This window comes from Ambystoma mexicanum, chromosome 1q (genome assembly GCF_040938575.1).
Source record: "Ambystoma mexicanum isolate Mex_15411 chromosome 1q, UKY_AmexF1_1, whole genome shotgun sequence".
Lineage (NCBI taxonomy): Eukaryota > Metazoa > Chordata > Amphibia > Caudata > Ambystomatidae > Ambystoma > Ambystoma mexicanum.
The window spans coordinates 1126486832-1126508701 of record NC_090922.1 but is presented as its reverse complement, the minus strand read 5'-3'; the positions used below and the strand labels follow the sequence as shown (position 1 = coordinate 1126508701).

The 21870-nt window shown below is 45.9% G+C and overlaps 1 protein-coding gene across 3 annotated transcripts in view; it reads right to left on the bottom strand.

Moving 5' to 3' along the window:
- The window catches only part of VAV3 (vav guanine nucleotide exchange factor 3), a 1781337-nt gene that overhangs the window by 818969 nt on the left and 940498 nt on the right, over positions 1–21870 (bottom strand). For all 3 annotated transcript variants that reach the window (XM_069641873.1, XM_069641875.1, XM_069641874.1), the window contains exon 16: positions 8709–8810. In XM_069641873.1, the coding sequence (XP_069497974.1) occupies positions 8709–8810 (102 nt within the window). The remainder of the gene's footprint in view (positions 1–8708; positions 8811–21870) is intronic.

Below are 21870 nucleotides of genomic sequence, written 5' to 3'. Positions count from 1 at the left end.
CTTCATTTACATGGTAGGGCTGCTTACATCTTGCATTATGTGGTCAGGTGTAAGGTCCAGTCTGGGCTGCTTTGGGGTATGATCATGGTCCATTCCCTCTGGCACTCTCCTCAGCCAAGTGAAGTATGCATCTCTCCCCCCCATCTCAGCCAGGTGAAGTATGCATCTCTCCCCACTCCCCCCCATCTCAGCCAGGTGAAGTATGCATCTCTTCCCCCCCATCTCAGCCAGGTGCAGTATGCATCTATACCCCAATCACCTACCCACATCACATTTCCATGGGTCTAACATGCGACTGACCGAGAAGCCAGGATCTCTGCCCTGCATGTCGCTCCATGTAGCGTGGTATCGCGGAGTTCTGCAGGACCATTGAATCATGGGTTGGTCCGGGGAATCGGGCACAACAATGTGTGATGATCCTGTTTGAGTCACATACCATTTGCACGTTGATTGAGTGGTATAGCTTACGGTTGCGGTACGCTACCTCCATGGCATGTGGGACCACCAATTCCACATGGGTGCAGTCGATGGCGCCAATGCAACCAGGGATGCCGGCCAGTGAATGGAAACCTACTTTGGTGTTTGAGATCTCCTGGGCAGACCGTGGTAAGGAAATGTGGTCGTCTGTGTGCTTGAGGAGGGCATCAAGCACTTGGTTCAGCATACGTGAGAATAATGGTTGTGAAATGCCATGCATGTGCCCCACTGTGTGCTGGTAGGTGCCTGTGGCCAGGAAATGGAACACAGACACTGCCTTCAGTAGGGGTGGGATGGCGGTGCGTGTTTCAATCAGGCGGACAATGTCGTCATGGATCATGTCCACAATGGTGATGGTGTCCTGGTCCAGACGGTACAGGGTGTGGATCTGCTCAGGGGTTAGGTTGAATGGACTGGCTCTGATGGTGGAATTAGGGACTGCCTGCGTGGTGCCACTGGCTACACTGGTGGGGCATGCTGGCCCTGCCTTGTCCTCCTTCTCCTCCTGCGTCTCCTCTGTGCTGCTTGTTGTTGTTGTTGTAGTAGCACTTCCACTGCAATCAAGTCCTCCAGCCCCTGCATTGCTAGTAGTATTGGAATCATTGTTGAGTGTGACTGGGTGTGGGAAGGGGTGGGGTGTGCTCCTTTTCTGCTGGCCCAGTCTGTATTGCCTCCACCTGTGCTGATTGTGTGCACCTGTGGCAGTTGGGAAAACTGCACATGGCTGTTTACGGGTGGTCCGCGATCCCGGTATTTGCACCATGGCGGTAAGGTACTTTACGGCCTTCACTAGGGCATTATTTGCATGTCCGCGTGACTCGTAATGTTCCCCTGTTTTCGCCATGCCATATTTGCGTTATGTGTGGTCGCGTGCCCGCGCACTTGGCGCTTTTAGCGGCACTGTTAATTACGGTGCTGCTAATATCGCTTTATCAGGTCATAATTGGCCGGAGCGGTAAGCGATGCCGGTAATCCTTTACCGGCATCGTTATTCACTTACGGCCCGGGTCGTAATGAGGCCCACTGTATTGTGATCCCTTGCTTAACCTATGTGCTGGATGGTGGCATCGCAAGGGGACTTGGGTGCCACCATAAATCAGATGATGTTGGTCCAGGGGCGAGGTGGGGAAGATCTCCTGGTTATCGCCATCATGCCGTGTAAAAAGGAAGGGGCTTCTCACAATTCCACTTCAGAGTCTCATGCCGTTTTAAGGGAATCCAGAAGCAGTAGATATGACAGCTCCAGTATACTTAACTTCCCTTTCATGGGTGCAGAAATCCTATATTAATCCACAAAGAGAAAAGGAGAAACCTGAACTGGGACGGGAAATTCAAGGGGCAGCCAGCCAGTCCCACATCAGACCTGGAACAATCCTGAGCAATCACCAGCAGCCAATCACTACACCAGCTGCCTTAAGAGACACATGTGTTTCCTTACCCCAGAGAGTGGCTGGAGAGCAGGGCGAGAGTATGGCAGGCAGAGAGATAACCACCCAAGAAGAGGGATTGTAAGCCAACCAGAGGGATGAGGCCTGAAAGCCAACCAACATTGCTATCAAAGGATTCACACCTATGTTTCCTTTGGCTCGGGAATCTGGAACATGAGGCCTGTACAGAAGGAGACAGAGCAGGAGTCAAAAGACAGAGACAGAGTCCCTGGAGCCTGGGTAGGGCAAACGATTGAAGGCTAAACGAGAGGCCCAGAAGACTGAGAAAGGAAGACCCAGAAAGGGAATTGAGAGAGGACTGGAAGAAAATAAAGAGGGCTGGAAGAAGAAAGACTGAGAAGGCTTGGAGGGGAAAGACCCAGAGGAATAGGAGAATAAAGATTCAGAGGGCTGGAAGAAGAAAGAACTAATGGGCTGGAAGAAGAAAGACCCAGAGGGCTGGAAGAAAAATGGCCCAGAGGGCTGGGATAGGAAATGCCCAGAGGGCTTGGAGAACAAAGACCCAGAGAGCTGGGAGAACAAAGACCCAGAGGGCTGGGAAAACAAAGACCCAGAGGGCTGGGACAACAAAGACACAAAGGCTGCGACAACAAAGACACAGATGGCTGTGAGAACAAAGACAGAGAGGGATGGGAGAACACTGGGCCAAAGGGCTAGTATGAAAAAGGCCCAGAGGGCTGAGAGGAGAAAGACACAGGGCACTCGGAGAAGAAAGATGTTTGGGGCTGAGAGAAGAAAGACATATGGCCGTGGAGGGAGGAAGAACCAGAGAGCTAGGATGGAAAATACCCAGAGGACTGAGAGAAGAAAGACCCAGAGCACTGGGAGAACAAAGTCCCAGAGGGCTGGAAGCAGAAAGACCCACAGGGCTGGATCAAGAAATAACCAGAGGGCTGGACGAATAAAGACACTGGGGCTGGGAGGAGATTGGCCCACAGGGCTGGGAGAAGGAAGGCCCAGTGGGCTGGGAGAAGGAAGGACCAGAGGGCTGGGAGAATAAAGGATCAGTGGGCTAGGAGAAGAAAGGATCAGAGGGCTAGGAGAACACAGCCCCTGAGGGCTGGAAGAACAAATACTGTGAGGGCTGGGAAAACAAAGACCCGGAGGGCTGGGAAAACAAAGACACAGAACGCTGGGAGAATAAAATACAGACAGCTGGGAGCAATAAACACAGAGGGATGGGAAAACAAAGTCACAGAGGGCTGAGAGAACAAAGATCCAAAGGGCTGGGAGATAAAAGGTCTAAAGGGCTAGTATCAGAATGGCCCATAGGGCTAGGAGGAAGGAGACAGATACAGGGCACTGGGAGAATAAAGACATTTGGCCCTAGAGGGAGAAAGAACCAGAGAGCTAGGAAAGAAACAAATCATATGACTGGAGGTGGGAGTCCAGAGAGAGGGGGCGAGAAGGGCCAAGAAAGCTGGGAAGGGTTATCAGACAAGGAGAGGTGGACAAGCAAAGGGAATAAGACATAATAAGGTAAAAGGAGTTGGTGCATGAGTTGAGAAACATCTGGAAAGAGGAGGAAGTTGTAGAGGGAAGCAAAGAGGACATGAGGTGAAACAACAAGGTAGCTAAGGAGGATCTGGTAGAAGGCAGTAATGTGAAGCAGAGGAATAAGAAGGAGGTGAATGCGGAAGGGATAGTAAGAAGTGTGGAGAAGGAGGGAGATATTGCTAAGAATGTGGAGGCAGATATTAATCAGTAGTGTGGCAGAAGAACAGTATCAAGGAGAAGGTGGTGGACCTTAAAACAACAAGGGGTACACTTAGGAGTTGTTGAGGGATGAGCTCATGATGATGTATCGAGGAGGGTCAGAAGAAACTCAGACAAAACAGTGGAAGAGAGAAGTGTCCAGGGAAGGAACTTGTGAGATGAAAACATGAGCCATGATGCAGAGGGTGGGAGAAAGACTGGCGTAGGGACTGGAGTAGGTGGCTGGAGAATCAGGACCCTGAGGGAGAGGAAGATGGCAAGAGAATTTCAGAGTAGACCTCAACTCACCAAACCCTAAGATCACCTGCAGTGTTCCTGTTGATTCAGGCCTTGTGGCAAAGGATAGCGCCACACCAGCAACACCTACCAAGGCTGTCTACAGGCTTGGGTATGGAGTAGATACTCAGGAGGAGGCGTCCCCTTGTGGAAGCCATAAGAAGGATGTAGGAACCCCTTTAAAACTGAGACTGAGAAAAGAGCAGAAAGAGCCCTGAGAAACTGCTATAAGGTCATGCAGAGATCTCTTAGACCTGGGACTGCCAACCGAGGAGAGGAGACCCTGTGAAGATCACAGAAGAAGGATGTGGCAATTCCTTAAACCTGAGACTAAGGGCCCATATGTCATTGCATTAACCTGCCAGGAGAGTCCCGGCACCAGAATTATGGAGAACTGGAAAACTGTAATGGGTAACACTTTAACTTAGAAGCTTAAATGTTCCTATACAAAGCCAGGAGGAGGATAACCCAAAGACAGATTCATCAATTGGCAGTTTCAATGATAGAAGATACTGTGTTGTGACTATTGAAGAATAGACTTTTAGAACTATTGATCCATTTCAGTAGCGCAACAGCAGTCCAAGACTACACAGCGAGGAAGGAGAATCCCTTAACGAGATTATTTTTTCCTTTTACAAGGTTTGTGGAGTAACTATGGGGAGAGACTAGTGTTAATCTGAAATCATCTATCTGTTGCGCCTAAACAAGGTTCACTTGTTGATCCCATGTCACCAGGCATCCTGTATTCAGTTTTAATTTCCACAGGCCCCTAGACGTTTTTCCAACCTTGATTTTTGTTAAACTATCAACATATGCTTGCAAAACCGACACTCTTGGTATATGTATATCCCAAGAATGTGGCAGACATGTCACACTACATTAAATTTGATCACTTCCAGGTCTCAAGCATCGTCAAGTATGAAACAGTTTTCCTAGGTACTACCTTTATAAAAGCACTGTGACATAGTCTGGTGCTTGATTCCGACTCCACAGATGCTCGCCAACCCAGGAAAACAGACCTAGCAAAAGCATTGCTGCCAGAGTTGTGTATTGCCAAAAGAGGGACAGTATGGGAGTCACAGTCACAGAGTCCCCTGTCCCAGTCCAGAACCTTTTCCCAAATCCAAGAAGCTAGCATCTGAAGGTCTTGCTTATAGTCAACAATCCTGTCACTCATTCCAATGATCTACATCAAATTAAATTGGTGGAAGGGAAAACGAATACTATTAAAACATACCTGATCATAGGTTCCCTGGTACAATTTAAAGAACAATGTCCATCCTTTTGTCAAAGCCCATGATATTCCCTTCAATAGTGGGAACTCAAAGATTGCAAGGTATGTTTGCAGAACATAATAACAAGCCTTCCATTCTCACTGGGTTCTGCAGAAAGAAGCAGAAGAAACCAGAAGTTGGGTGCACGGTTATCATATGTGTGGTATAGTGTTCCCTACCAGGGGATCATACACCCCAAATGTAATATCTGCAAGCACTCACCATAGGGAAGCAAAACATTCAGCCAAGAAGGTGTCAGCTTTGCAGAAGCCACAGATGCCACCAAGGAGCTGCAGGTTGTAGAGGTGGATCCCAATGGACTTAAGCTTGACAAAAGATAACCATGCTTTCGGGACCTCAGAAAAAGCCACTGGTTCACTACTGCTAGGGCTAATATAATACATCAGGCACTAGAGTCTATCCAGATGCTATGAACAAACTCTGAGATCCACAAACATGAGTAATATTTGAGGGGAGATAGAAGGCCTGAGACTATGCTGTAAGGGGCAGCAGTAAGCCAGGAACCATGATGAAGAAAGAATGACCAAGTGGTCAGCTAGGACCACCACATACTGGCACAGAGAGCAAACGCTGAGAGATTATACCAGCTGGTTGACAAAAAGGAGCTGAGCAGCCTGAGGAGAGGCCTGACGTAGCTTCCAGTCCAATATGAGTTAAGAGTCTTCAGATGTTGCAAAGCCTAAGGAAGCAGAAGGGCCTTAGGCTGATGGCAAGTAAAGAGCGAGATGCATGCCATATCACTGAGAGTGAGCTGAGTAGTATATCTTTAAAAAGCAGACAGGGCACAACATGCCTGAAGAGTCAGTTGGACACGATGGGCCTCCTTACGACCCTGGCGGTAGGGGTTTAATGGAGCCGGTAGAGCTGTCGGCCCCGTTAACCCCCTACCGCTTCATTATGAGATCTCCTTGCGGGGCTCGCTAAGGACGCCTGGTAAAACAGACCAGGATGAAAACAACAGGCCCACCATTAACGGGCCCGTTGTCTGCATCCTCCCCATTCCCATTGAACCCTATGGGGGCTCAAATGGGAATGGGGATGTACCGGGTCCGGGTTCCCTGAATGGGGAAATACCGGGCCCTCCAAGGTAGGAATGGCCCGGTATTTCCCCATTCAGGGAACCCGGACCCGGTACCCGGAATGGGGTTAGCCATACTGCAAAAAGCAGCATGGTTACCTCCAGGGTCGTAATGAGGCCCTATTTTCCTGTTGAGTGACTTCAATACCTAAAGCGGGTACTGAACACTATGTACCTGAAATGTGAGCTAAACTCCAACCCCCTTGCCTGCCAAAGGTAAAGATGTAAGCAAGGCACTATAGCCCAAGAATGGATTACAATAACGAGCAAGGTGCTACAACCCTGAGTGCAACATTTGGACAAATTAGTGATCTGGCTGCTATATGCCTGAAACTTTGATTAGAGCAGAGAAGCATCCTGAGAGAGATCTCGCCAACACTGTGGTTGGGGCAAAGAAGCATTGCGGTGGCTAGAACCCTGAGAATAGATCCCTGGGACATTGCCTCGTGGAGAAAAGAATCATCAATGGCCCTTACACCCCTGCGATCTTACTCAGAACTGAGATTGAGAGGAAGACGGATATCCCGGCTAGAAAGGAAAGTCCTGGTACACCTTTGGTTACCCTATCCAGGGGTGGACTGGCCTATAGGGAACTCTGGAGATTCCCTGGTAGGCCTCTGCAACCTGGGCCTCGTTTGTGGAAACATGATGGACTCTCTGAAAATGTGTATTTTGGGGCCACATTGAAAATTATTTCCAGGTCATCTTTTTGTTCCCAGTCAGCCCCTGACCATATCCTGAACCCTTTTGGTTATTTGGTTGCAAGATAGAAACGTTTGTTTTACTTGTTGAATACTACTGATCAGGATGGGTATGGGATTACTGTGTTATGTGTTGAAATAATACTTTTGAGTAGCAGATGTCCACCCTCAGCCTACCGAAAGTGCTGATTCCACAAGGCCTCTAAATTGAGGACTAAACATAGAATGCCATGAGCTGAAGAAAGGGGCCTACAATTCTGATGCTGTCACAGCAGTAGTAGTTCATTCATTGCTCATGCAAACTGACCCACAGTGCACATCCAGGACAGAACTGCGAGCCTCAAGCCCAGGGACTGTATCTCTCCAGGACTGAAATCTCTACACTGGCTCCCAGTGGCTGCGAGGATAAAGTTCAAAACCCTCTGCATTGTCCACAAGGCCTTCTGGGGCCTGGGGCCTAAATACCTTCAACTCTCTCTTCCTAAATATCTTCCTTCCCGAGCCCTTCGCTCATCCGTCTCCAACTCCCTCAGGGTCAGCCGCTTCTCGAAGCAACGAGCTGGTGGTAGATCTCTCTCCGCGGCAGGGGCCTCTCTCTGGAACAGCCTTCCTGCCTCCCTGAAATTTGAGGAGAACCATCTCCGGTTCCGGAAGCACCTCAAAACCTTCCTCTTTGCTTCTGCTTTCTCCCTCCCTCTCCCCTGCTAATTCTTCACTGAAACTGCACTGAATCTGCAACTGGGCCACTCTCACCGACCTCGGTCCTGGGCCCAGCCACTCTCCACTTGCACTGCCTCCCTGGCAACCCCTGCACTGCGGGACTGTCTCTGTATCCCTACAACCCCCCCCTTCCCAGCACTTGTCTGCACTTACCCCGAACTTGCCACCAGCCGGCCCTTTTCTTGTACTGCACTTCCCCCCACCCCTTCCCCTTGCACTTCTCCCTTCCCCCTACCCCTGCACTTGCGCGATCTGAATGACACCTGGGCTAGTAGGATCGTTGTCTGTCCTCCCCTTGTTTCCCACCTCCCTGCCTCGTCGCGCCTTGAAACACTTGTGTATAGGCGCATTACAAATGCCATATCATATCATATCATAAATGCACGCTGGAAAAACAAACTAAACGCTTGGGTGCTATTCTACACGTGTAGGCTGTGCAGCTTGACTATTGTTGACTTTAAGACTTTAAGTAAATAAATCGTTTTTAATGGCATATTTTTCAATACATAAATATGTGCACGTGGTTAGGGAAACAGGAATAAAAGGGCTACAGGTGAGGAGAAAATGGCGAGCGAATATGTAAGTGTAACAGTGCAGTTTGAACCTAATTTAAATAATGAGTGCATCATGGAAATTAAACTTGCTGTGAATGAAAATGCACTGCAGAATGCGATTCATTAGCAAAACAATTTGTTACAAAACGAATATATTTGGAAACAGCAGGTCTGAAGGCATCAGGTCCACACAATCATTGTTTTTTCATTATTTTGAAGTACATTGTTTAATGGAAAATAACTTAGAAATTACAACACAGGCGTGTATTTTTCATACAGATGAACCCAATGATAAATGATCTTCCCTCTAAACATTAGTCATGTTTCAGATGATTTATGCTGAACAATTCATCTTACACAAACGAGGCAAACAACCACACATCAAAGGGAACTGGCAACAAAGCGGGAACAGTTCAACACCGATGCATAGTACGTGTGCTTACCTCAAAAGCATTTGACACACTTTACAGGACGTGACACGAGTGAAAGTGTGCATTTTAAATTCATGGGAATTGGAGTCCACATTATCTGGCCTTATATTCGACCTAAAGAATGGAGAAAGGGATATGTAGATCATACAATCTGTGCAGCTGCAACGTGTTAAGTCTGGCAGTCGTACATACATGAAATGGAACTTTAAAGAGATTTTCTTCAGTTGAGCTCATGTAACAGAATATTCAAGACAAAAAATACATGGAAACAAAATGGCAGCGCTTGGAGTTAGCAGGAACCAGAGATTGTTTTCCAGTTACATGACTGAAGAAGAGGACCCAGGCAATAATATGGAGCATCGCCTGTTCTTGCTGCCCAACAGACCTGTGCCCACCCATGCTCAATAAACTATGCACTCAGAACCATGCTTCAGAATTCCGTCGAGACACAAGCTGAATAATTCGTTTTGTGCTGCTGGCAATGGAGTTGGCGAGGGACCAAGCACATGCACCCATCCTAAAATCGAGGTTCTACTTCCGGGTTGAGAAGTCGATTGCCGGCTTCCTACCCTCTACTCCCCTTTCCATCCTGGTCCTCCATCTTAATCTTCCATTTCTTCTGCAGCTAGCAGCAAGTGCTCACGCTCTGCACTGCGCAGCACTTGCTTCTCTGCTTCCCATTCCCTGCAGACTTACGCATAAAGGGGCCTTCTTCCATCTACTCTACGACTTCTCCTCCAGTGGCATGATCTAGACATGTGCTAAGCTGGGTAGGCTCCACGGCCATTGTGGGCTAAACCTGTAGCAGTCTCTGCTCTTGGTACCAGTCTCCTCCCAGTCTATCACAGCAGCTACGCTGGTCCTTGCTGCAGAATTGGCATTTGCCTGTTAAAATTACCTGCCTGCAACAGTACCGGTGGAGCAGCAAGTCTTCTGTGTTACTCACGCTTTTAGAGGTTCTCCCCGCTTTGTGTTTTTCATCAAGGGTGTTGGCCCTTTTGTAAGCCATACTTGTCTAGTCCAGGTGAAGAAGCGGTGACCAGAAGGAACAGGTGTTTTCTCATTTTGTCCCAGACCCAAGTTCAACCTAAGGTGAGGCGGGGTCGCTGACGCCTTGTGTCAGATTTTACCATCACAATTATTCTCTTGATAAGTGAAGGCACACTACCAAAGCCTGGTAACAAACCAGGAAAACGTATCCCAGATGCAAACTTCACACCAACTGCAGATCGAATATAAATATCCCTTTCCTAGAAAAGACACAAGGCGATGTGCTTAGAACATTGCTGCAGGCACACAATGAACAGTTTCACAGTCTTGGGAACTGGCGGACAGGCTCTAGTAGAAGAAGAAGGAATGCAGAAACTGTTCTAGATGTCAGAGAAATCCTACTGGAACGCGCATAGTAGTCCGCCTTCATAACCATGGGATGGGTGGTGATGGGAGCGTTAGTCACCCACAACCAGGCGGATTCCTCCTGCCAGGCTGTACCTTCTCCAATATCAAGGATTCACCACCAGAAGAAATGGGGAATAACTGTAGGAATCCTCAGATATCATAATGTAGGTAACTAGCCACTTCAACGTTTCCTATGAAATCCTGTCCCGGGATTTGACATTTGTTTTGGAAAAAACGCAGGTGCATATTTTCCCTAATGGCATTTGTTATGATGACGTCAAATTGGTAACACAATATTTGACTACAGTGATGCCCTATAAATGGATAATCTTAAATAATTATGAAGGAAGTCATGCTGGTAGAGATGAGCATGCATTGACAAACTAACTCCACCATATAGTGCCTTTACCCTGTATTGGGAGTTTTGTTGGCACCCTATAGATGAAACAAAAAACATATGGTATAAAATAAAGGCCAGGGAAGAGGCTTGAATATGCTTCAAGTAGAATATTTGATGGAGCACTTGCCCTCAACTACAAAAACCATGTGTACCATGAGGCTCAAAACCTACTGTGCTACAATAAAAAAATAAAAAGAAATGTTTATCTGAATCCAGAAACATAGTGGGTGGCAGTTGTCAATGTACGTGGTGCCACTGTATGGCAGCAGAATAATAGTTACCCATGTGTTGATTCTCTAGCAACCTGCAACTTTCCCGATGTTTTGGACTATGATTCTCCTGATCCCTCAATGTTGTCTATGCTGGTTACAACTGATGGGAGTTGTAGTGCAATACATCTGGCCAGCCAAAGGTTGCAGACTTCTGCTTCTAGCAAATGCTTATGTAGAGAATGCTCATGTTAGCAAGTTGTGTGTCAATCAAAATACACTGCCAATATCCCCCGGGTCACAGTGAGATTTGGACAAGGAGGGCTTCCCTTCAAATGTCAAGTGTTCTGGGTTTTGGTAATCGCCCCCAGCACTTGCCTTGGCACCCACTGGCCTATGCCATTATAGGCTTGCACTTAAATATTTATTGCAGCTGACCTCTCCCTAGCACTTCCTCCACTGGGCACTTACATCTGCTGCTCACTCACAAGCACGGGCACTCCTAGCACTTACCGCCCACACCCTCATCCCCTCTCCTCGCTCTGCACTTGCACGTTCTGAATGCTCACAAGGCTTAATAGGTCCGCCTTCATCCTCCATTGTATTAATTGCTCTTTAATCCCATGTTGCCTTGTGGGCGCTTTGAAACACAATTTACTTGTTGTATAAGCGCCTAAACAAAGTTTTATTCTAAGTTCAACCTTTTCCTAGTAGGACAATTTGAGAGATACAATGCTGTGTATTCTTTGCAGAAGCAGCTATGCATAAAATTGAAATTAGCCACACGGAATCATTATTGTGCTAATATTGTAAAGTATTTTCCCCAAAACTCACTTTTCTGCTTTTCATTACTGAAGATAGTGTTATTACTACCAGAGACTGTAACATTTTAAAAGAGGAGGGGTTGATCTTAGAATAAGGATAAGGATGTTCATCCTTGGAGATTTATATTATATTAGGATATTCAGTAGTGCACTCTGCACTTGACACATACTGTGGTCTGGTATGCCGCATCAATATTATGTAAGAAAAGTAGAAAAATATATCAGCACCCAGAGCAGGCAGCGCAGGCAATCAGCTTACTTGGATTGTGGGTTGAATCCTGCCATCTAAGCCCATTTTCTGAGCAGACTTCGAGTGCCCGTCCAGCCATTTTCCCCAAACCTCCCATTACCACCCGCTCCCTCACCCTCCCTTCTCCACTCCTTCACCATCACCCCACTTACTTTATTCCTTTGCTGGTGGCACCACTGCCACTTCCACAATTCGGGCACCATCGAAATGGCAGAGGGATCCACAGGCAGCCCCGCCTTCCATTTCCATGGCAGCCATCTTAGGTGAGTATTTGTTTGGATGACTGGGACACCGCAAGCACGTCCTGTTCATTCAAACAAATAGATTGCTATTTGGAATTAAAACCCGGGATGCTAATAGAAACAACACTCTCATTGGCAGGCCGGATCGAGTGGTAACGGCACCCAGGCCCATCATTTATGACTTGGGCCCTGGGCTGTTACCACCAGATCCCCCAGGTGGACATTATGTTATTACTATAATAATTCCTTTGTGTTCAAATTTGGCAAAATGGACTACAGTAACTGTGAATTTACTGACCTTCCTGAAAATCAAAACACTTGAAAGATTTCCACGCAAAGCTGCTGGAATTTGTATCCAAGGTAAAAATATGACCTCAGCCTTAAAACATTTTGTTTATAGCTCATGAAGGGAAATATATGCCATTGTTTTCAAATTTCTTCAGGGTTCAACTTCAGGGTTGTTTTTTTTTAATAGAGGAGCCAAGAATTCCACTGTGTAGCCCCAAATGTGAGAACTGTTTGTCATACAGTATTTCTAGCATCCACCACATGGCAAAGCTGGTTGTGAATGGGGTTTAATAGTAATTCCTTTGCTGAAAACACTGCCCTTTAGAACAACCTCAGGCAGGGTTTAGTCCTTTTCCCTGGAAAGAAGCTGTTGTCAGCTCCATCTTGTCTGATTTACGATCATGGACAGTCCATGGTGGGAGCCCTGGTCCTTGTGGACCTGTCAGAAGCATTAAGCACCTTACACAGGAAATTCACCTCTACAGGCCCTCAGAGGTGGGCTCTGTTGGAAGTGCGGAAATGGTTGTGTTTGTTTTATTTGACCATCCACAGTGATGTTACAGCTTTTCATTATAAAGCCAGGCATTTGAAATGAGCTGTGTCACAGGGTTCAGCTACTGTCTCCTATCATCTGTTTCATTTATGGCAGTTCTCTGCTGAAGTGGGTTCCATCTTTTGGAGCCACCGCATAGAACTTTGTGAATGAGATCCTACTGATCTACAGCTGTAGCTATGATAGGTCCCTTGGTTCCAACTTTTTTGACAGACTGCTTTTTTGGTCATTCATAACTGAATGCAAACCGATATCCGAGAAAGCAATTGCACCAAAACAGAGATATTGAATACAGGGAACCAGGCCAGTTAATGGTCATTTGAGTTAAGGGCTAAAATGGCGCCCTTCTCAAGAAATGGGCATGTTAAAGAACCAAGGTGTCCAGATAGATCTTAATCTTACTCCGCGTTTCCAGGCGAGCGCAGTGGTTATGCTGCGTATTTTCACTTTGTAACTTTGTCCGAGTGTGTTTCCCCTCTTTGCACTTCACTGTGGACTCCATGTACTCCTGGCGTCCAATCTCTCCATTTTGACTACACAAATAACGTCTATCTCTACTTCTCTATATACCGATGAACACTCACCAGCGGCTCCAAAATGAGACCGCTTGTTTACTTCTAGGACCTGGAAGATGTGATCCTGTTCCTCCAGCCCTCAGACAACTGCACTGGCGTTCAGGAGATTGTCATGAAAAATGTAAACATCGCCCTGTTTAGTACATAGTATACATGATTCCAGGCCCCAATTTCTCCGGCATAAATTCAGCAAGTACGTACCTGCTTGCATAATAAATTCTGCAGCATCACTGTCTCTTTAGGTTCCAACATCCAGACAGGAACAAGCAGATGACCAGGCCTTGTTGGTCTTCGCCACTTCCCTTTGGAAGTCTTTCCCAAATGCAATCAGATGTATCCAAGTCAGCGTTCAATTTAGAAGAAAACCTTTTTTTCCCCCAGATACTTGGTGTTTTGCCACATGAGGGTACAAGGTATGCGAATTAGCCAGTGCTGCGAGTCACCCCTTTTTTTTAGCCAGACGTCTTTCTCAAAGGAGTATTTATGCCAGTTGTTAAACATATTGTGTTTGGAGTTTCCTGATCCAGGAGAAACTCGGTAAAGACCTCAACTGAGCAGTTACCTACTAGGGTCTCTATGCTAACATGCTCCACATAATTAGTCAGCTTTTCATTTAATGGCCTGCCCGTATGCCTATATTTCCATATGCTGTTTCCCACAGGATTCACCAGCAGATCTATAGGGCCTTTGGTGCCCGCTTCATTTGTATTCATAGATGAGTGAGTAACTAGCATATTGTGATCACTCATTGTTGTTTCCTTCACTGCAAAATGGCTACACATGTATAACAGCGCTCTGGAAACCACAACATAATCAATTGTAGTTCGCGATTCCCCTCGCTTCCATGTGCTGGCCATTGTTTTATTGTTGGCCATTACGTTGTTCAAAATATGGAAGTTCCATGTAGTGCCGGGATGATCCCATTTCTTCCTACTCAGTCTGGCAGACAGCTTCAATCTAAGCCCTTCATTCCCACAATCAATATTAAAATCTCCAGCAATCATCACCAACGAATCAGCCTCACTCAGCCATTCACCCTCTAATTGAGAAATGTGATCAATATATCTATCTAAGGTGTTTAGCAAATTATTTATTTAAAATACGGTGTTCGGTCTTCAGATGTATTTAATGCACAGATGAAATGGCTTGTTGCTCTAAATTCCTAGGGTGAAAAAACTAGTCAGAAACAGGGTTTTTCTGCTGCGGTCCCTCGTTTATGGACCAACCTGTATCCCTCTGAGGTTGAATCCCTCATTGAATGTATTTTCATTTCAACCTAGCACTTTGGTGTCCCTAAAACTATGGTCTAATGATGTTGGGCAGGTTTACCTTGTGTTGGTCTTATTGATCTTTTCTGGCACAGTCTTGGTGAGAAAGATAGGGCTTTGCGATTTGGTTCTGGTATCTCTCGGTCACCTACAGTGCATTGTGTGAATGGACTTTGTTCCATTAGACGTGAAGTTATAACTGTCCATCTCTTGTTATGGATCCTACTGTCTGGTAAAATGTTGTACTGTGTCAAATTCCTATTAATTATTCTAATTGCACAGCACTCCTTCTGCATTTTTGCAAGGGTCGCACTTCATAGATTGCATTAAATGAGACTCTTATTATAATAAAACATGTATAAGTGGCACTCCATGACTGTTTCCTCCAGCTTTGAAGCACTGCAATAATAGGTATTATAATGCAATTTAGGGGTACTAAATACATAGACGGCGGAAGGATAAAGGGCTGAGTCAGTCCTGCCAGGAATCATCCTGTGTTCTCAAAGTTGAAGAAAAATCTTTGTGGTGAATGCTTTAGTCAAAGCTGAAGGGCGATGGTTGGATGGTGTTGGCAACTCTCCAAACCTATTCTTACTCAGCCTGTCACGCCATTATGAAAGGAGAAAGAACCATCAGGTGTACCAGCTACTATGGTCGTACATTTCAGAGTTATTTTGCTACAGAAGTGAGACCTTGAAATTGTAGGGAGATGATTAGAGATTATGGTGGTAAATTGAACCGGTTGGCATGATCTGGGTTTTTTTTGTTTGGTTTTGTATTCTAAATGCATTGTGAACACACATCATCTGCACATTCAAAACTATTTTAAAGATAGAAGCGCACATAAGTGAAAGCTGGCATGCGGCACAATTTTCCCTACTTCATGCGCAATTGTGCCATATGCAGTTAAGCCCATCTTGAGCAAAAAACAGGCAAATGAAATTTACAACAACAACCTTACATTGCACCACTTATGCCCCTCTTGTTTTATAGCATCCCTATTGACCAGCAAAAAAATCCCCATCATATTTAAGAAATAATCATTAGGATTGTTCCTGCTATGGTTTTCCGCAATTTTGTTAGCTGCTTTCGAGCCGTGAAACAGGAAGTGACATCAGAGGAGAGGAAATGCAGTATGTTGATCCATTATAGAAGCAAAGTGGCAAAATATTATTTTATAAATGTTATTTTACTTTACAGCAACCAATGTACTTACCTTCTAATCCTGTCCCACCAATAGTAACAGTACATGAAATACTAGTAGTAGCAGTGATACTACTACTACTATCAGCAGTAATGCTAACACAACTATTATGAGTAGATAAAACAGTACTGGTGGGATACCATCATTTGTGATAGTGCCAGCCCCAGTACTAATAGTCGTACTACCAGTAGAAGTAGTTAAAATACTATGAATATCAGGCTTAGTACTATAATTATTTGTAAACACACTTTTAGTGCTTGTTAGGACATCAGTAGTAGCATTAATAGCAGTACTCACACTGGTAGTAGTAATACTACTGATGATACTTTCACTGCTAGTACTACTTCTAGAGGTCCTGTAGTAGTAATAGTAGTAGTAGCAGCAGTAATAGTAGTAGTGGTGCTACTTATGCTATTGGTCATAGTCAGAGAAGTCGAATTAATATTGTCAATATTACTGGTAGTCCTATTCCTTTTGCTAGTCCTAGTGTTGGTATTACTAGTAATAGTGTTGTTACTTGTAGTAGTATTTCTACTACTACAGGTAATAGAGTTAATGCTCATACTACTATTGCTTCCAAAAAGTACTATTATGGTAATTAAAATGTATATTTCTGCTGCTGGATGTAGTGCTGATACTGCTGATATGCATGGTACTACCGGGAGTGCGTTTAATAATAGATGTGGAATGTCTTCCAAGTAAGAGCCTGTCTATTTTGGCAAACTTCCCCATTTCGTTTTTACACAATGAAGATATCCGTCTATATTTCCCATTATTATTATTTCATAGGTAACCAGGTCAGAGGCTTGACCCAGTCAGGGGGGACCAGGGACCGCTCCAAGCCTGTGGTATGCCAGAGCCAGTCCTACCCCATATGTGGGGAGGTTGGGGAGCCCCAACTCCCTGAAATCCCCCCTGAACATGCCATGGATGTGATGAGACACCCCTTTCAATCACCGAATGCGTCGATCACTCCATTCTAGCTCGAGTCATTTGTGCTGCATTTCAGTGCTACCAGGACCAGAATGCATTGCCACATCAAACAAGCTTAGCAGGCTGCAGAACCAAACCATCTATGTTCGAGCAGGCTCCTGTAACCGAACATCTGCAAAGAGAAGGAAGGAGCCCCCTCTGCAGTGTGGAAACAGCGAGACACTGACCCAATTTCCAGAAGAGGCCCTCACAGAGGGTATTGAGTTTGCAGTGGAGCAACAGGGGTCAGCCCAAAAGGGGTTCTAATGCCTTTGCAAGGGAATGGCCCACCACTGGGAAATAAGACAGATACTGACTGGGCACTAGGGTAAGGTGGAGCAAAAATCAGATTGGGGGAAAAGGTAAAAGGAAGACCAGGATGACACTGGTATAAAAGGCCGGCAAAGACCACAGAGTGTGTGGATGTGTGCGTAGATCAAAAGGCTTGCAGCTGGACTGAGAGCCCAGAAGGAGAATGGAAAGTGGTGTTCAGCACTGAGAAATCTGTTATCCGCCGCTGGTTAGGAGTGTTGGTGAGGTAGGGTGTATGAGAGAGAGTGGTGGGAGGAATACCACCAAGCACTCTCCCAGCTGGAAAGGAAAGAAGACAAGTTGCTAAAACCATGAACACCACCTACAGACTCCCCCACCATTTCCTAACTTATTCCAGGAAGGCAGAAGGCAGGATGTTAGAAGACTGTATTCAGAGATCCTATGCAACTCCCCACTGATTATGCAGGTCCCCAGGACCCTGGTATCGCTCTAACGATGCATATGGGGGAGACAGCAGAGGGGTCAAGCTACTATATACTGCCCCTGAAGCGGTCGTTCGGGTGAACGTGATCTCCTCAAAACCCTTCCCACTAGGTAGTGGAACCAGGCAGGGATGCCCCTTCTCTCTCCTCCTATTTATACTGGCTATTTAGCCCCTTGCAACCCAGCTCAGGGCGTCCCCCAGGTGGTCCGGGTTTGTGCGGCCCTGGGGAGGTGAGGACCGGTTTGCACTCTACGCGGATGACCTGCTCGTCTACACGAGCAAGCCTAAAGTCTCATGCCCTGAGATCACCAGAATCCTCACAGAATATCAGGAGTTTTGTGGGCTTAAAGTCAACAGGCAGAAGACAATCTTTTCCCCGCTCCAGGGTGGGCATGACGCGATCCCGCTGCACTGCCCTTACTTGGTCGCCATCCAGAGCTTTGTCTACCTTGGCATCAGAGTGACCCCCAACGCTGATGGCTTCCTTCGACCTATCCTCCAACCAGTGGTGAACAGGCTTGAGGCAGATGTCACCTACTAGCAATCCCTTCCCCTGGGCCTACTGGGGAGGGTAGCCCTTTTCAAAATGCTTTCCCTCCCAAGATTGCTCTATGTCCTGCAGGACGCTCCCATTCACATTCCCTCCGCGACCTTTTCCAACATAGATTCCACCCTCCGGAAGCTCCTGTGGGAAGGGAAACAACCATGCATCACCCTGACCACACTACAGCACTCAGTCTGGGAGGGAGGGCTGGGCATACCCTGCCTCAGGGCTTACTACTAGGATTCAGAGCTTGGCGTCTCAAATGAATGGCTCCATGCGGACCCAATGGGCCGCTTTCCTGGCTGGGAGGATCGGGGAATCCTAACCTTAACGGAGGTCTTACAAGACGGGCACCTCAAGCCGTTCGCTATATTATGAGAGGAGTTTGACCTTCCTCCTGGAGACATCAACAGACACACACACAACTGGCACATGCCCTGCGTGCCCAGTTCCCTGTTCTTTCAGATATTCCTAAAAGCTCACCCCTTGAGGTCAACGTCATACATGCGAGGATACAGGCAAAACACACGTCGACACTGTACCAAGTGATTACTGCATTCGGGGCGCGGGACCTAACCCGTCTGCGTGTGAGGTGGGAGAGACTGGTGGGCCCCCTGGAGTCGAAGGAGTGGGTGGAGACCCTAATGTTCCCCCGCGAAATAGGCATAGACGCCAAATTAAGGCTCATACAATATAAAATACTTCAACAGGCCTATCACTCCTGGGCTACTCACGCCAAATGGGGACTGAGGGAGGATGCTGACTGCCCTAAATGTCATAGGGTGCCTGGTACCTTTTATCACATGCGGTGGGAATGTGATGTCATACACAAATTCTGGCGTGAATGTATTCATGAAATTAATGTGGTCCTGAACAGCCCAGCGCCATTCAAACCCAAGGCGTCACTGCTGGTTATCTGGGGGGAGGTAGTCCACACAAGAGGAGAAAAAACATTCCTTGCCGTAGCACTGGGCCTTACCAAAAGACCTGTAGCCACCACGTGGGGGCTCCCGAAGGGCCCACCAAAACCAGATAAACCAACAAGATGGACAGATGTGCGTCCTTGGAGAAACGTATATATTCTGCCAGAGGCTGCCCTGGTAAATTCCTGAAAGTATGGGGTAAATGGTCTGACACTACATGACCAGCAAGGTCTCAGCAACCACCCTGACACTAGCCCGTTCGGACCCCGCCCACCCCCCTGGGTGGAACTCCATGCCTTCTCCACAGGAATCATGCTCATGCATGACTGTACTCACGCACTCTATAGAGACCTGGCCTGGCCGATTGCTGATCGTTGTTTGTCACATATATTTTGTTCTTTGTATTTGGTTGACCTACCCACTGACCTAATCAATCAAGTCAGTCCCATTTCTTGCTCTATGTTTGAGTGACGGGTATGCCCGTTTTATTTTTGTAAACCAATAAAAAGTATTTATCCAACAACAAAAAAAGAAGCACTCACCCTTCCATGCCTACTTCCAGGCCTATATGGTAATACGTAGTCATACATGGAGAAGACTAATGTCAGCGGAATTGTCGAGCATTGGTGCAGACAGAGGATGCTATGGCGATAATGTTCTTGTGATTCGTCTAGATGGTAATCTTGTTTTGGCACCAAGAAGATGATGTCGCCATTCAAGAAAAGCAGCCTGGTCCGCCAGCAACTCCTTTTCCATCATAGTGTAGTTCTGCTCCGCTGCTGTTAACTTGCACGAGAAGTAAGCAACTGGGTGGAACAACTGGATGTTTGGGCAATACTGTCACAAAGCGGCCCCTAGCACTATGCCTGGTGCATTCCAGATTAGAGCGCTGAAGGACTAAGGAAAACAAATGATTTATGCTCTCTGCACATGCAGAAGAGCAAATGCCTAGTATGAGCTATTGTAAAACATGTGAGTAGTGTATGGGGTCCCTTTTCCTCAGAACTGCTGTTCTGCTGTTTGTTCTGAAAGTTTCAACAATGTTTTGCTCCATGACTGTGTTATCTGTTTGTCTATCTTGTTGGCACCATTATTCATTCGGACCTGTGATTGCCACATTACAAATACATGTTAATAAGTAAATAAACGTCTCCTGAGCTATTCCTGTCCAACTGAACTGGCAGTCCTTTTGTGTAATTAGGGTGAAATAAACCAGAATGCTAGAGAAGGAACCGATGAACCGCTGATTAAAATTGTCAGCTCCCAAAAAGGGCTGTAGTACTTTCAGGGATTTTGGCAGAGGCCTTTCCAGTATTGCCTTTGCCTTAGCTTGACTCTTCTGCACCCTTTGAGGGGTTAGAATAAAACTCAAGATGTCTACTTCAGAAGTGTGGAACAAAGACTTCTCAAGTTTTGCGTACAGATAATGCTCCCGTAATCTTTTCAACACTGGCCTGACATGCTGGACGTGATCCAGATACGATGTGGAATAAATTAAGATGTTGTGCATAAAATGTTAAAACGTTGTGGGGACTTTACAAAGACCAAAGGACATGATCAGGCATTCCTATAGCCACTATTTTGCCTCAAACGCTGTCTTCCAATCATCCACAGGGAAAATATGTACTAGGATATATGCCCACTGCAAATCCAACTTTGTAAAGATGACCGCAGAACTCAGCTGGTACAGCAGAAGCAAGATAATAGGATAATAGGAAGAGGATATTTGTTCTTTATGTTCTTTATGGTCACCTGGTACAATGCCCTGTAGTTTATAAAGGGCCTGAGGTTCCCTTCCTATTCTGGAACAAGAACAAGGGAGATATAGCTGAAGAGTGTGAATTCCCAGTCTCGAGGGCCTTCATCAAATACACCTGCAAGACTTGCTCTTCCATAGAGTTTAGTGAATATACCCTACCAGAGGGTATTTCCCCCGTGTACCATCTCAATCATATGGGTGATGTGGTGGAAGAACCTCTGCCTGCTTTTTGTTACACACTGTAAGAGGATTCAATTCAGCACTACAGCCAAGTCAACGCCTAGTCTAGAATACTGAATGAAAACCCTTATTGATATATCTTTATGTCCAGTTCATGCGTTCTGGATGACTACCCCTATATAACACCCCTCTCTTGGAATCCTCCTGACCCCACTGAGCCAAGAAGTAGTTCTGTTTTGCAAGTTAAAAGGTTTATTTGATAACTTAAACAATATATATATATATATATATATCACGCTTTATAATAAATTAATAATTGAATATCACACTTAATCTGAGATGATAAAGATTAACAACGGAGAATCTGGCACTAGCACACTTCTTGATAATCACTAAGGAGTTGACATGAAATGGATAAGATAGCAACAATACTTTTATGGTTTCAAATGGATGCAATGTGGAATGAAATGCAGTACAGAAAATAACTTGATAGGATTTCAGCAAAAGACAATGTAATCACTTTCTTGGACAATTCACCCCCCCCTTTTATGCTATGCAAGGAAATGGGAGGAAGGCACACAGTTCTCAGAAATGCAATTCAAATGTAATTCAGTTCACCCAGCAACTTAGACTACAGAAGTTTAAAACACAGGCAAAATGCTTTGATATGTGCTGGCAATGGAGTGAAAATATGTTAAAATGCTTTTAATTCCCTCTAGAGGTTCAGGGTGAGTGGTATCTAGTTAATATTAGTCCAGGCTCACACTAGCAATGATTCAGGGATAATTAGCAGGTTAAACGAATTTCTGGCAAATGGAAGGCAAGCAG